This window comes from Myripristis murdjan, chromosome 15 (assembly GCF_902150065.1).
Source record: "Myripristis murdjan chromosome 15, fMyrMur1.1, whole genome shotgun sequence".
Taxonomy (NCBI): Eukaryota; Metazoa; Chordata; class Actinopteri; order Holocentriformes; family Holocentridae; genus Myripristis; species Myripristis murdjan.
Window position 1 is genome coordinate 10781523 of NC_043994.1, and position 16144 is coordinate 10797666.

The 16144-nt window shown below is 40.9% G+C and overlaps 1 protein-coding gene across 4 annotated transcripts; it reads left to right on the plus strand.

The window, feature by feature from the left end:
- The first annotated feature begins 353 nt into the window (after positions 1 to 353).
- aftphb (aftiphilin b) lies at positions 354 to 15158 on the plus strand. Of its 4 annotated transcripts, none has more exons than XM_030071448.1 (10): positions 354 to 480; positions 1950 to 3472; positions 3706 to 3887; positions 4673 to 4790; positions 5110 to 5166; positions 5614 to 5736; positions 6379 to 6439; positions 10812 to 10898; positions 12645 to 12768; positions 12944 to 15158. In XM_030071448.1, the coding sequence occupies exons 2-10, from the start codon at positions 1985 to 1987 to the stop codon at positions 13086 to 13088; spliced, it is 2385 nt and encodes a 794-aa protein (XP_029927308.1). In that variant the 5' UTR covers positions 354 to 480; positions 1950 to 1984; the 3' UTR covers positions 13089 to 15158. The 4 variants fall into 4 exon arrangements, 3 of the variants coding, with proteins under 3 accessions (XP_029927308.1, XP_029927309.1, XP_029927310.1); XR_003929508.1 differs by having other exon boundaries at positions 355 to 480; positions 10807 to 10898; positions 12944 to 13079; XM_030071450.1 differs by lacking the exons at positions 12645 to 12768; positions 12944 to 15158 and adding an exon at positions 11472 to 11529 and having other exon boundaries at positions 356 to 480.
- The last annotated feature ends 986 nt before the right edge of the window (positions 15159 to 16144 follow it).

Below are 16144 nucleotides of genomic sequence, written 5' to 3' on the forward strand. Positions count from 1 at the left end.
CCCTATAACATGTTTGACGACAGCAAAGATCTTCTATTTTACAGATGAATCACTAATCTCTCTGCCAACGTGCGTGCGGTTTTTGTAGCAAATAGCTGGCCGAAGTCACATTACGGCTATATTTCTCCAAAAACGATTCACTCCATGAACATACCTTGTAGCTTTTGATATGAATAATGTATCTCGACTGGCTAGAAGGAGATCCAGATAAACGTCGGGTCATTGTAACATGAGGTATTAGTGACAGAAAACCAAAAAACCAAAACTAATCTCACCTCTTTTCCGCGGCTCTGCGATTCTTTCCGCCTGCCGCCCGTCAGCGATGACGTTTTCATCACCTGGAAACTGAACGGAGTGAGAGCTCTTTCCTTTTCACTCCTCTCCGTTATCACTGTGTGTCAGCCGTTAGAGCCTCAGGATGAAGGATGATGGAGAAGCTTCAGCCCTGACAAGGAGTAACAAGAGAAAGGCGAAGTGAATGTGTGTTGGTAACTGGAAAGCAGGCACATCGTTCGGCTAGCTAGGCCTCTTTAAATGACCTGTCAACGCTTGCTTGTTGTTGAATGGTAGCTAGATGCTGGCTAAGCTAGCTAGCAGATAGTAGCTAAAATCATTTGTCAATACTCGTTCTCTGCCTCGTGACAAGCTAGCATTGTTTTGGTCTGGATTTATGCGTTTATAAAAAGCGCAGTTAAGCGTAATGACGTCTGTATAGGTACATTAATTGTCATCTGTGTTTCGGGTATTTTCAGTTCATTGACAGCTAATACAGATGGCTTCACCTTCTGTTGTGTATGTTATGGCATGACACCTGTCTGTTCAACCGGATCCTGGAGAACATGGCAGTCCCCAGACAGCAGGAGCGAGTGTTTGCTAGCTAGTCTTACCAAACGGCATTAAAACGAAGGATGTAGCTTGTTTTCCTATAATTACAATATAAAGTATGCAATCACAGTGCCCACGTTTGTCTGAGTTTATGCAGACAGGGGGTGGTTTAGTAGATTTTCTGCCTTTTTTGGAAGCATAATTAGCTTTGCAATAGACACTGGCTGGCTGGTGGAGGCTTAAGACTTCGTTGAGCTGCCCATCTAAGTAGCACAATGCTGTGGATAATGTTTCCTGTGTCAGATTACTGATAGCGGCCACTTTTTCCACCCAGGATCCACACCAGAAGAGCAGTAGTCGTTGTAATAACGCAGTTAGATGTAAACAGTTGCCACAGATCATTTCCACCAGACTCAAACAGGATATTCAAAATGCTGAGATTGTGCAGTAGATTGAGACTTTTGACATTCTGCCTTGTGAAACAATCCTGTGTGCAGGTTTCTCTGTCATATTGACAGCCTACTGATTGAACTGAGCCTAAATCAGCACTGCCTCTTGACGCTGGCACAGCATCAAACATTGATTGCAATTAGCATTGCCAAACTTGATTTTGAAGAATCATCACTTTTCATTTTGCCACAGGATTGTCCGAGTTTTTTTTTTTCCCCCATGTAATTGTTTTTTAGTATTTTTCAGACATCCAGCTGTTACAGCTCAACAAGAGTGACATTCAGTTATTGTCCTCAGGACATGGGGTTTTATCACAATCATATCTATTTTGTAAAGCGGAAGCTTGTGTGCTGCAGCGTATCAATTACTGATGACCGCTTTGGCATTCTCAAAGTGTCTCTCCATGGAGGTGTTTGATATCAACTCCATGTGTCATTTCACTGCTTTTACTTTCAGCCGAGTTGGCCTAAGCCTTTCATTCAGATCAGGGCAGTTGAGACTTTGCCACAACAAACATTGTCACTACGCAAATTGGTATTTAGTCAGCGTTCTGCTCCTTTGACACCTCCAACCTTAGAAAAGCCCTGCAATCTCATACAAAGCAGGTATCAGCACACATAAACACTTTTTTTGCTTCTCTGGCTGGTTAACTAATATGTGTTGCCTTCTTCCAGGTGCATGAGGCCTCCAGGCCCTGCTAGGAGAATCCATGGAGCCAGATGTCATGCCCATGCACTCCTCCTCCCCCCCGCCACTGGACAATGGTGGGGCAGAGGAAGATGAGTTTGGCGACTATGGGGACTTCTCTTTGGGGGTGTCCTGCTCCACTCTTGCTTTCACTGATTTTACTGAACCACCATTCAGCCTCAGACAGCCTTCTCCACCTACAGAACCAGCCACTCAGTCACCCAACTCCAGCTTTAATCACCAGGTTGAACAATCCCAACCCACATCCACTGTGAAATCAGGGTTTAGTAGTTGTGAGGTTGATGTCAAAGGACAGCACTGTAATGTAGAACCTCCCTCGCACCTCACGAATGGCTGCCTTGAAAGGAACCATGCATCTGAGCACTTAGCCTCTGGGACCCAAACAGCCTCTGTGCCGATTGCCTGCTCTCCCACGGAGGAAACGGGATTTGCGGACTTCACTGCATTCTCAGAGCAGGCAGCACCACACCCGTGGTGTTGCGGCTTCTCTGCCATGGGTGGCCCTGAGCATTGGGATGGCAGAGCAGGAAAGACAAACCTTGCCAGCAGCTTGGGTGAACAGCTTTGTGATTCAGGGCAAGAGATCATCATGGAGTCTGAACCTTGCACGTCTAAAGCAAAAGCAAATGATTGCACTATGGTCAAGCACTGTGAGCAAAAGGATGCAGCGCCCATTCAACCATCTCAGGATCATCAGCCTCAGGAACCTGTTGCTGCACTGGCTTTCCCACCTGAGGAGCCCCATCCCGGGGAGGAGGAGCTAGGCATTCCTGGAGAGAGTCAGAGGGGAAGGACGCCGAGTACCAGCCTAAATACCAACCACTCACAAACCTCAGAGTCAGAGGATGGAGAGGAGAGTGTTTCCCCTCCTCACATAACCAGCCTCTATAAGTCTGTTAGTCAGGACTTTGGATCCCTCTGTGACATTGTGTCACCAGAGAGGCCTTCTGAGGACTTTGACCCAAGCTGTTCATGCCCTGCTCCCCACGAGGACAAAACCGATGACGAGGAGGAGGAAGAAGACGAATTTGGCATCTACAGGCGTACTGACTCCTTGGCAAATCTCAGCCTAGCACAGCCTGACCCAGAGGAGGCTCCTCATCATCATGGCCAGTCAGAGTCTGCGAATCAGGAAAACTCTGCTACCTCCAGTCCGTTAAAATCTGGGACAAGCACGAAGGACGGCCTTGACAACTTTAAAGAGAGTCGCTTAGCGCATCACAGTCACCAAGACCATGACCAGACAGTTGATGCAGGAGAACAGGGTGTCGGCAGCCTCCCGCCAAGTGACAGCTTTGCAGACTTTTGCTCAGCGCCCATAGAAGGGCATGGAGAAGGTTGCTGGGATGAGTTCAGGGACCAGGGTCCTCACACGGAGGAAAAAACATGGGCACAGTTCAATGAGGAAGGCAGGACTGTGCAAACTGATGGGAACACTGAGCGGGATACGTGGGGACAAGACGGAGCTGCCAATAGGGATGGCTTGCAGGTGGGTTTCAATGAAAACTGTTTTCGTTACTGTTGAGCATAATGACATTGTGTTATTGTCATTATTAGTCCCAAAATTAGTTTAGATTTTGGAACTTGTGAAGTACTTTCAAAAGAGACCTGCAAAGTAGTTCATAGACACACACGATTTCTATATGTGTGTGAGTGTGTGCAAAAAAAAAAAAAAACCTTGTGTTTTTTTGTTTTTTTTTTGGTTGTTTTGTTTTTGGCCAGGCCTCATTGTCCTGTCGGGTCCAGAGGCTACTCCAGGCCAGTTTCCCTGAGGTGGTGGTCCAAACAGTGGAGGATGAGGAGGGGGTGCCCAGTCTCAGTGCTGTGTTTCAGGCCCAACACCGTGCTGAGGACAGGGGAGAGGAGAGGCCCAGACAACAGCAGCTGTGCACTAGATTACAATGGTAAGGATATGGGGTAGGTAAGGTAAGCAATGGGATGGTTGGTTTGCTCAACTTGAAATACAGACTGAATACTGTCGCAGCCGGTGGTGATATCAGTTTTGCTAATGTATCTAAAATTTACCATCATGTTGAAGTGGAAATAGGGTGATTTCAGCAGTTGTCAAGGTGATATTACCGTACAGCTATCATCCTCTGTAGAGGTGTAAAACCCAACTGTAAAAAACCAAACTGTTCAATATGGTGCAAAACCGAACCATTCAAAACACAATACATCCTTTAAAGTGCAGTGTTACAAACACTAATGACACACTTAGCTGATGAGGTAATGAATATATAATAAAGTATTTTGTTTTAAATAGTCTAAGTAGACTTTGCCTTTGAAAGAATATTTGTTTATTCCATATTGTTATCCCAAATCTGATTTTTTTTTCCAAGTAAGAAAAATACAGAGATCATTGAAAAACTTTTTTTTCCTCCCTAATGTATAAAAACAAACCAAGCCGAAACCAAAATCTTGACCCAACACTACCAATACAAACTGAACTGTGGGTTTACTGAACTGTTACATCCCTAATCATCTGCTGTTGTCTTTTCCTCCCTGTTCTTTTTTCTTTCCTTTTATTACATTTTTATATTGTTTATGAGTCATTCTCACAATTAATTGAGTCCATATGCCATGGGAAGCTAATCAATGGTTTTCTCATCTCTTTTTTTTTTTACTGACACAGCATACACTGCTTAGAAGTGTACCATTGTCTAATATGCTATTTCTTCTGCTTTCCCAGGGTTCACTGTGGCACGTGGTGGCAGCACCAGGATGCAGTTGGCCTCCAGTTCTGGTGGGGTGGGTCCCATACTAACAGGACTCTGCTTGGGTGCCTTGGTGTGGACACAAGGAACATTGTGAGTCTGGCAAAAAAAGGAACCACTGATTAATAATAATAATTTAATAATTTCCCAGTTTGAGATCAATAAAGTAATTCTATCTATCTATCTATCTATCTATCTATCTATCTATCTATCTATCGTAACAAGTAAAATGTGTATTGTTGTTATGAAAAGCCTTAATGCAGTATGGGAATGTGTATTTCTGTTTTTTCTATATACATTAAAATAAATGTCGTTTATTAAACATACCTAGGACTTTTTACAGTTGATGGGTTTGAAGAGCTGGGGTCTGGGGTGTTTTTTTTAATTTACTGCTCTGTTGATCTTGTGGCAGGTGTTTACTGGCCTGAGGAAGCAGCCAGTGGTTGTGCCTGCTTTTGCTTCCAGCCTGGTGAGTAAATTTTAAAAGTGTTGTAAATAGAGCATAGAGTTGAGCAAAAAGCAGGGTGCAGTAGGATAGGACTGCAGACCTTGTATTGACATTGATATTCCAATGTTGTAAAATATGGCTTGCTGTTGTACATATCATCTGTTAAACAAAGCGAAGGATTATTTAGTTTCCATTGCACACAAGCTATAAATATTGATCACATCTAGAGCTAAATTGAGGATGCTGATGTTCTGATGCTGAGGCACTGTTCTGTACTATTGTGAAAAATCACCAGTAACTATCTTGAAACCTTAGCTGTGACAAGACAAAGATGTATTTTTTTGTCAGAATATTTGGAGAAGTTCCTACAGCATTATAACGTAAAGAAAGAGTTGAGTTACACCTCAAGTTCCTACCCCAGTTGCATTGCTTTTACTGAGTTCCCATGCTTTGTTCATCTCTTATCAGGGAATGCTGGAGCCCACCAAAGAGTCTGTACCAGCTGTCAGTTCTCCAAGACGCACAGTGGTCACAGCACAAGGACCTCCAGGGCTCCAGGACAGCCAGGGACCCTCAGCAGACTCGGTGCAGGTGACTGGGCCTTTTTCATCCGGACACCTGAGCTTTGGACATTTTATTGTTTAGTGTGCAAAAACTTTTTTTCCTGTCGGGACTATTTTCTGGTGGAGAACTACATTCTGTTGTCTGTACTTGCAAGTGCAGCATGTTCTATGTTCTGTGTGTATGTGCTGTTAGTAAAAAAGAAAAGTTAATTGCCTATGTTTTAGGTAGCTTGACTAGTTTAAAACAGTTAATTCTATATCATCCTGTTCTACATATCCATTAATTGTAATTTTTAATATGAATTTTAATTGTTTTAATTTTGACTTTTCAATTCAGCATATGCATTAAACTGAAATACCACCATGATAAAGTAACTTTGAGAAAATTAACCATAAGCTTGCAAGTTTCGGCTCTGTGCAAGTTGATTTTGTACCATAGTGAAATGAATGGCCTCCTGAATGTAGAAAAAATGCCTTTAAAACATTACAATATGTAATGGAAAACAGACTGTTATAATGTAAAGTCTATATGAATTGTAGTAAATAGGTCGAAACATGTAAATATGTAAAAATGGTCCTTTTATTTTCCTCCGCTGTTGTAGTCTGATCAGAATGTCAGCTGCCAGGTTATAATACCAATTAAAATTCTGTTACTCCTCTGTTCCTGTAGGAGGCGCTTCCTCCCAGCCAGTTGGACTGGAGTAGCAGTGGCCTTACCAACTCTCAGGACGGTACGTCCCCTCGCTGAGCCCTGCATTTCTGGGGTTGGATATCCATTCCCTACCTGGCTTCTTCTGCTCAACCAAACCTTCTGGGCTTTCCACCTCTGCCCAAGCGTTTTCTGCTTCTCTTGTTGTCTCCTCAGTGTTTCCTCTGCATTCACCTAGCAGTAGTGATGACACAACAGCTAAAAATGATCACTGCTAGAGAAAATGTACACGTACTGTTTAGAAATTCCAATCCTTTAATAATGAGTCATCAACACAAGAATTAGTTTCAGGGATGCTCCTCGCAGCAGTCCCAAAAATGCAATGCATGTACAACCAAAATTTTTAAAAAATCATACTCGGCACTCACAACAATTACAGGGGAAACACTGCACCTATTTCAGAGCTTCTCAGCTACTTCTCTGTCTCCTTTCCTGCTGTCATATTTTTAACTCTGAATTTATATCAGTATTCATCAATTTTGATTGTTTTGGGGGCATCATTTATTATTTTTGAGTATTAATCTATCAACTACAACACAAAATGATATGGGAGGGTAACGTGATAAATGTGAGATTTGCAAGGCTCTTTATAAGGCACCATTCTGCAGCCTTGGTATGCAACAAATTAGCATAACACTAATAGCATACGCTGTTACATTTATCCAAATCATTTCACTAGTGCCATTTTTACGTCTTGGTGGCCCCTGTGGGAGTTGAACCCCTAACCCTGCCAGTGCATGCAAGAGTAATTACGTTTACGTTTTCTCTGCAAAATATGATGGCAGCAGTGCACCTTTACCAGTAATTTTGATGAAGCTGAGGCTATGCTCTTACTTGGAACAATGAAATCAGTATTTTCACTTTCTCTCTCACACTGAGGGTCCTGCAGTTGAGCAGGACCTCAGACCAATACTGGCTACCTCATCTCAATAAAGTGATGCTGAAACTAAATGATGAGGGTTCATTCTTTGTATCCCTTCTTTGATCTTCTCTGAGCCGGGGAGAGGTGTCTATAATGTTTGTGGAGGAAGGTGGATATTTGTGGAGCCATAAACAGATATGCAGTGTGCACTAATATAGCAACTTTAGTTTATCATGAAAATTATAGAATTTATTTACAGTACTTATTGATATTTATTTGTATGGCTTTACAGTATATGGTGCCCTCAGTCATGGTTGGCACCTCTGATGAAAAGGGTTAAATAAAATTCTAAAAAAAAAACAAACAAAAAAAATAAAACAAAACATGGATAATGAGCTAGATTATTTGCTTAGAAGATTGTAGGAATATCATTTTAATCACCATCAGATGTATCTCTACTTTTTTTTCCGATTTTTAAGCATCATAATTTTCAGCAAAGGTATATTAAGTTTTACTTGGTTTGTTCTTTGGTAGATTACATACAATTAATAAACATAATTACATGCCTCGTGTGTCACACCATTGAGTGGCTTAGATGAAAAAAAAAACTATGTTAATGAGTCATTCACTGTAAGAGTGAAAGTAAAAAACAAACAACAACAACAAAAAAAACTTCCCACTGTCTTTCAGCACTAATGAATATGTACACAGGTTTTTTAAAATCATTTTCTTGATAACAGTAGGCTGATATGCATGACCTGGCATTGTCCTGATGTGCATGGCATCAACTGCCAAATCTGTACACTTTAAGATCGGATCTTTCTTGCATGTGGGTCCGATCATCCAGACCACATGCCGAGGTGACCTGGCTCACATTGATTTTGCATCTCATTGAGGTGCGGACACCATGTGGGCACAATTTGGACAGTACATCAATACATAGAGTGGCATCCTAAACAGAATAGTCCTACAGAATCCTAACACAATCTGATCAGGCAGGGCACATTGAAGTGTCAAGTCTGGACACACAAGTGTACAAACAAGTGTAACCATGGCCATAGATGTGAGTCACTCTCTTGGTAGCCTCGGCAGGTCATTTATTATGGCGAGTCAGAGCCCCCCTCCATGGAGCACCAACTAGTTATTTGCGAAGTGAGCATGTAGAAAAATGTCCACACATTTACTGGGGGCATTTTTTGTACCTAGGAAGAAAAATTACTGGGTGAGTACAATTGCGATATGACCACTAGATTTATTAGGGGGCCAAGCACCTGTGAGGCTGGGAGCCACACACTGCAGCGCTGCCCCAGCCAGTGGGGTTGAGTGCTTTTTCAAGGGACTGTAAAATGAATTGGGAAAATGTGGTATAATTTTATGATGAGTATCGCTATAGTAACCACAATGAGTTGACACTGAGTTAGTTCTCAGCTCTGGGTGCTGTTTGCTGATACAGTTTGGTTTCATGCCACAGGAATTACTTGTCCTATTGTCCTAGCCTTTTGCTGAATTAAGTGTTGAGGTCACTTGGGATGAGGTGTAAAATGTGGACTGGACAAGACTGTCCACTAACATGTTGCTTTGATGGAGGCACTCTAATCCACTCTAATCATGGCCTAAGAAAGCCTTGGTTGAATGTAATTGTTTTGTGTCCTTGTTTGTCATGTTTGTCCTCCCCAACTGCAAATCAGTCTCCACTCTTTTCTACTGGTTGTTTTTTCAGACGTCTTCCTCTGATTCATCTTCACACTAAAACAAACCGCCATGTACTTTTCATGTGCAGTGACTCATTCAGTGAATTTTATTATGCTCAATTTCACTTATTTGCTCTGTCACAACAATGACATCCACAGCCCAACTCATGCAACATACAGAACAGGATTAATTAATACATGACTGTAAAAAAAAAAAAAATGAAACAAGGAAAAAATGAAAAATTGTGCACAGCAGAGAGTATTTTTTAGTCTTTAATCTGGAATCTCTGTTTGGGGTCTTGATTTCCTCTGTTGAAACCAATGTATTATTAATGTCTGGGCTACAGTGTTGTAGCAGAAATATATTGTATGTATCATTTACCAGGATTTTGAGAACAGAGGTGGAAACATGGTGACAAAAATGCAATCAAAGTTGTCTTAGTGGTTGGCTTTTTTTTTTTTTCCACATTCCTGTTTTTAAAGTTCTCAGGACAATGCCAGGTCAAATAGAGAATAATTGTGCACTAAAACATGCATCAGCTTGGTGAAATGATCTTTAGGACTTAACAACTTGTAACTGATAAATCCCCAGTATAAAGACTTTTCCCATGGGCTCGCATCTGGAACAATAATCAGTAGCATAAAGACATTCAACTTAAAATTGATTTTAAAAATTCTGTTTAAAATTCAACATGTTGGTAGTTCACCTGATAGACTGTGCACTACGGATCAAATTAAAGCCTGAGTACACTGACGGCGTTTTTTGTCACTCTTCTGTTTTGTCTTTTAAACTGGCTTCTAACGGTTGCCACATGCTTCACTGCTGTGATTGGTTGTAGGTCTGTCCAGTTGTGTCCCCGTTTATCAAGCATGGGGTTGGTTTGATACGATGATAGTTATATTTCTCAATAAGTTGTGCCTTTATGCCGGCAATCTTTTTCAAAAAGGTATTTGGTTGTTTCAAATGATCTATCTCGTTTAGGAATTTAACTCTTATTCCTTTAAATGGATTTTTTTTTTCATAGTTACTTTTCAAAACCAGCTTTAATGCAATGCAATAAGCACTTGTGGGAACTCTATTGTAAATACTGAAATAAATCTGTTGATCTTATATCTCTTTTCCTTCTGCTTTTTTTCTTTTCTCTTGCTGAAGCTACACTTCTCATGTGGGTGGTTGAATGCTAAGTTGCTTTATGAGATGCTTTTGCTTTTTTTTTTTTCAATTAATAGGTCTCTTTCATGATCTGTTGCATTGTCACTGATTTGTGATTTGAGAAAACTGGGTCCCCATTTTGTTATATCACATGTTCTTCCAGTGGCCATGAGCAAGGAGGCGACATATTACACACACGGCTCTGAACAATGCAATTTTCACAATATTCGGAAATAAGGCTGTAGTTTATTTATGTTTATCAGGCCTCAAGGACATGCACTGCATTTTGGTGAGAAATGTTCAATGTAAATACAGCCAAGTGTGTTTAGGAAAACTACACTGTATACCTTTAATTATGATAATCATTAAATCATTAATCATATTTGATTGATCCCTCACTTATAGAGTAGGGTTCTAGTGTTTCACAGAACCAGCTATTTCCTGTCAAAATGGCTGCTGTGAAGAAGGTCTATTAACTTAGCGTCCAGAGATAGTGCACTGGTGACCTTGTTACGCTTCAGCTCTGGAGCAACTTGCCCTCCTGCTGGTGTGGGATGGAGTTCCACCTGCACTTTCTCCCCTGTGTCTCCCTTGCGCTGTCTCCTCCTTGCTGTCTCAATAAAATGTTTGCCTCATGTTAACCGCTCCTCCCCCAAACTTGCGTCCCCTATCTCCTCTGCTAGCACAGGCTCCTCTGCACTCAACCTGGATTATTTTGGTCCTGTGGAGGACAGTGGGTCCAGCAGCAGCAGCCGCAGCAACAGCCCTCCACCAGGTCAGCCGTGTGACTTTGCACTGCAGAAATGTACATCCTCTACGCAAGCGGTTCTCAACCTGGGATCTGGGGACCCACAGAGGTTCTTGAGGGTGTTCCAGGGGATCCCAAAAAATGTGGAATATTTTAATTTCACTATTATGCCATTAACTAGAAATTAGCCCAGTGAGAGAATGTAGAGGAATGACTATTCAGTTCATAGGTTTCACACTCTTCACTGTTAATCTGACAATCTGCAGTGTAGACTAACTAAATCTTATCAGATGGGATCCCTGAAACTATGCCTTATCAAATATGGGTTCACTGTATGTGTATCAGTTTGGTTGTCCTTGACACAATAAAGGTTGAGAACCACTACAATACACTGTAGCCACAAAATCTTAATTTTTCTAAAATAACTTAGAGGTAACATAATGACGCAAATGCAACAAAACCTGCATATGGGATTAGATCATTTAATTTGGCTCAAGTGACAGCCAAGTGACAATTTGATGCTTTTTCTTCTTTTTCATCTTGTGTGTAAGTGATTTTTTTTTTTATGTATAACTTTGTTTTTGCTGTCTTCTTGACCAGGACTCCCTAAAGGAAGATATATTGTATCTCAGTGGGATCTTCCTGGATAAATAAAGGATAGATAAATTCTTGTCAAAAATGTTTTGACAATTACCAGTATTCAGAAAAATGTGATGGGATCTTCTCTCACTGTTTTGGCACAATGAAAGGGAAACAGCAGTTTTTTGTTCCATAGAAACCAGTTTTGGCACATAGGCAACAGTTTTTTACAGGAAAGTGGCTGCCTTTGCCATTTTCTCTCTTTTTATTTGGAATATTGTGTTTAGCCCCCTGAGGGTAAATGTGTTTTTTAGCCACAACTCGGCTGCAAAGTGGCTGGCCACACGCCACCATTACCACCATAACCACCATAACCACACTGCCAAGCAAATCAGTTTGGGGAAAACATTGCTGTACACATTCAAACACAAAATTTTTGTAACTTTTCAGTTTGTTGTAAGAAATACCTGCTGTTTGTTTGAATAGATGGACATCAGGATTCAAGACTGATTGTCCATGCTTACATAATTCATAAATATACATCCATCATGGGGCTTTTGTTTTCCCTCCAAAAGAGATTAAGAGCACATTTGCTGTTGTATTTTATTTTATTTGGACAGCACACGCTAATCAATATTCATGTAAATCTGCTGGTGTCAGCCAGCAGGGTAATTTTCAACTGCAGCCCTTTTCCTAGGAAAAAACTATCAAATTTTAAACAAAACATTTGCAAAGCCTGACAGATAGAATACAATTTAACAAATTCACAATTTATCAGAAATCTACATGATATTTTAATTACATGTAAATTTAGATAAATCAGTGTGTTTAGTGTGTTATGAATGGTCACGTCTGGTTATTTAGAAACTACATCTTGAGGTTTTCTGTGAAGGTTTTGTAGTTGGCTTGGTAGTTTATTCCAAAACTGAGAGGCTCATAACTTGTCGACATGCTGGTGGGCTTTGTCTTTTAGAGAAATTTAAAGAAATCACTGGGGCCGGGGTGGCGTTGGGGGGCGGAGGGCTTACCATTTAGGATTTTAAACATCAGACATCTGTGTATTTTAGGAGATTATGTAAGTACTTTTAACGCTCAGTGTGTGATCTATCCCTGTCCCTGTCCTAACATTTATGTTGTTTTTGCCTGTGTGCTTTGGGTGTACAAACACACACACACACATGAACTCACACGAAGGAGTTGACCCTGTCCTGTATGAACTGACCATCACCAAAGTGGAAACCAGCGTTAGCAGCAGCCACCTAGAGGACACCTTCAATCGCCTTATGTCCACTGCAGAGAGGACCAGCACCTCAGTTAGGTCAGCTCTGCTGTCATGGTCATGTACAGTACATTTTTACTTTTCTTTTACTCTCATGTAAGCTAATAATCTGGACATTTTCACATAGATAAATGCTTGACAACAGCAACGGCAGTTTGCTTGAAATAAACAGAGGAACAACACAATTCCCCTGTGTGTGTGTGTGTGTTGGCAGGAAACCTCCCCAGGATGAGGAGCTGAGTGCAGAGGCTGGGAGGGTGATCTGCAGCCTGCCTGACCTGTCGTTCATGAAGGCCAAGGTCCTCATGTTCCCAAGCATCCTCATACCCAGGGAATGCAGTTCTCCAGCCTTAGAGTGATGTGTGCCCTTTCCCCACACACACACACTGCTTTGAGAAATCCATTATGCTAAAATTGATCTCCACCCCACAGCATGACAGCATGACTGCTACAGAGACCGAAAGGAATTTCTCTCATTTTTTGGCTCTTCATTTTCCTGAAGGTGCAGTCTACAGTCCTCCAGCAACAGTGAAGTGATCTCAGTCAGAGAGGCAGAGCCAGCACCTCCCATCTCCACTCAATCTTATTCACTTTTTCATATCGTTCTGCTCTACTTGCTCTTCTTTGCTGTCATAGAATCATCCTACTTTTTTTTTTTTTTTTTTTTTTTGGTCTGTCCGTCTGACTGTTCATGGACAAAATGTGGGGTCTCAGGTGAACATTAAAGGGCAAAATTTAATGTTTCGAACTTTTAAAGGCACTAACTCCAACAGCACAAATCCAGCTTCGGTGAAACTCACATGCTGTCCTTACGAGTGACGCTGATTTGCACCCTAATGAGGATGCTCTGTAATAAAAGGTTTGAATTTTTTTGTTGAAATATGACAGTTCAGAGACGACTGGTCTGAATGGAGTGATGACACATCCTGTCACTGATTGGCCAAAGTGCTGCTTGCATCGCTCTTATAGGTTGACATGTTTTCAATTATTTTCCATGCACTTTTCTCTCTCATGGTTCTTCTCAGGTCACAGGATTATAATCAGTACACTCTGACTGAGAACCTTTTAGTCCTACTCTTCACTGGTTGCCTGAACATCAGCTAAATGACTTCAGTGTACTCGACTGTAAAAACACTTCTGATTTGTGCAGCGACGTGCAGTTTGTAGGAAAATATTCCATGTAAAGATCAAATGGACAGTCTGCCTCACCGATGTGTACCTGAGTATGAAGTTCATTATCAAAAACAACATCAGAAGCACTGGGAATATTTAGAGAAACATCTTGTGTGACTGTAAGCCGGTGTGGTGTCACGTCTGAACGTTTCTGAAGACAAACATGTATTGGAACTGTCCCTCTAACAGCTGTCATCAACCTCATCAACTCTACAGCCACATCAACTAGTCCCATGCGCTGTGAATTCAACATGCTGAACAGAATCAGTGAGAAGAGTGACTGGGATTCATATAAGTCCGGGGTGTACTTTCTTGTTGGTGCCTTTTACTATATTTTGGTCAGCGAAGAGCAGAATCTCCTCACATACAGCAGATCACGTATGGATTTATTATGTTATAATCAGCATGCTGCAGAGAAGCAGGCCTCCACTGCAGCCTCCGTTGTCTCTTGTGTGCTCCACTGTCTGTTTCACAACAAACACACCTCTCCTCGATGCTGTTTGTTATGGTTCCTTTTGTTGTAAGTGATGTGAAAACACACACACACACCACTAAATGACTTGGGAGACTTTGTTAGAGCAAACTCACCAACTTCAATTATGGCTTATTTATTGAATGTTTTATTGTTTTATTTATCACGAATACATGCTATCAACTTATTTATTAAAGATGAAGGTGTTCATGTTCTTACATGCTTTGCAAGACTAAATGAATGTACTTTTCCTTTGGTTTGACAAGGCCTGAGAAAAGGGGCCCGTTTGAAGATGCAGGAGATAAATTTTATCCACAAACTATGCAAGAATATTTTCCATGGGTGAATCTTTAACAAATTTTGTACTTTTGTGTCTGTACTTGAATAGCTACCTTGTAAACTGTGTTCAAAGAGGTTTTCTATGGAACCCCCAAAGAGTCATGGTGAGAATTTTCTTTGGGTGTTCCCATGACCCTTGAGGGGCTCTGTGCTAATCCAGCTGAGCTGCTTGATTGCTTTTTTTCATCTTTTTCTTTGTTTTTTTTGCATAACATCAAACCTAAATTCACCAAGATTGGAATATGGACCATGTAGAAGTAACCACAGTAAATATAGTCAAATATAAAAATAATTTAGGAGCGAGTCGGCATTATTCTCACCTCATGAGTTGAATGTAATTGTGTCTTCGGTTGTACATATACCTGGTTTGCATCCCAATCCTAGTGAACCGTGTTAGAACAACATCAGTTATTGTCAGTTTTGTTGATTTGAAGTACTGGGAAAGATGGAGGAAATAAAACCATTAAAAATTTTTTTTGATGCAATAACTATTTCACATTATTGTATTCCTGTATTACTGTATCCGCATTTATCAACAATGAGGAATGATCTCATACAGTATAGTCACATTTTAAAATAAAGTTAAAACATGGAACACATAGAAGACATAAAATCAAAATGTAAAAAAAAAAAAACCTACGACAGCATCACAAGTCTCCATACATTTCTTTTGGGCCAGGGCACATTTCTGCATGGTGCCACTGGTCTCTTTAGCTGTCTGCAGTGCTGCAGCCAGTTGTTCATGTTCCTCCAATGTTTTTATCTGTTTGTGCAAAGCCTCGTTGAGCTCAGTGCGGTTTTGTTCACACATGGTGTTTTCTTCTTGGAGAGCAGAGGCAATTTGATTGGCTTGCTTCTCATAGTGGGAGCTATGCTTCTGTTCATCTTCGTAGAGTAGCTGGAACTTCTTCTCCTGCTCAAGTTCACTGCAAGCTGCTCTTGATTCCTCAAGCTGTTTTTGAACAAACTGCTGCTGGGAGAGAGCACTGCAAAAACACAAAATCTTACCAAGATTATTTGTCTTATTGTTTCAAGTAAAAATTCACTTGAAACAAGAGACAGTTGTCTAAAAACAAGTTACTTCTGAGGTGATCACATCTTATTTTAAGTGTAATGAGATATTTTGACTAGAAATACGACATTTTTGACTTGAAATAAGACAAATAATCTTGGTAAGATTTTGCATTTTTGCAGTGAGCAGCCTTGAGGTCTTCCTGGACTTTGTAGCTTTTCATGTATTTGTCCTTGATGTTTGCAGGCAGTTGTTTGGCTTGTTTTTCCCAAAAATTCAGAAGATTGTCCTTGGCTTCAATATCTCTTTGCAGATTCTGTATTTTAAAATGCAAGGACTCAGATTCACTGGTTTTCTCCAAGTTTGCCTCTTGCTGTCACCTACTGCTGGGAGTTTGGACAGAGTCTTTTTAGCCTGTG

Coding starts and splice junctions, on each gene's coding strand:
- aftphb (XM_030071448.1), top strand. CDS start 1,985: ATGGAGCCAGATGTCATGCCCATGCACTCCTCCTCCCCCCCGCCACTG. Junction 3,888..4,672: donor CTGTGCACTAGATTACAATG/GTAAGGATATGG, acceptor CTGCTTTCCCAG/GGTTCACTGTGGCACGTGGT. Junction 12,769..12,943: donor AGGACCAGCACCTCAGTTAG/GTCAGCTCTGCT, acceptor GTGTGTTGGCAG/GAAACCTCCCCAGGATGAGG.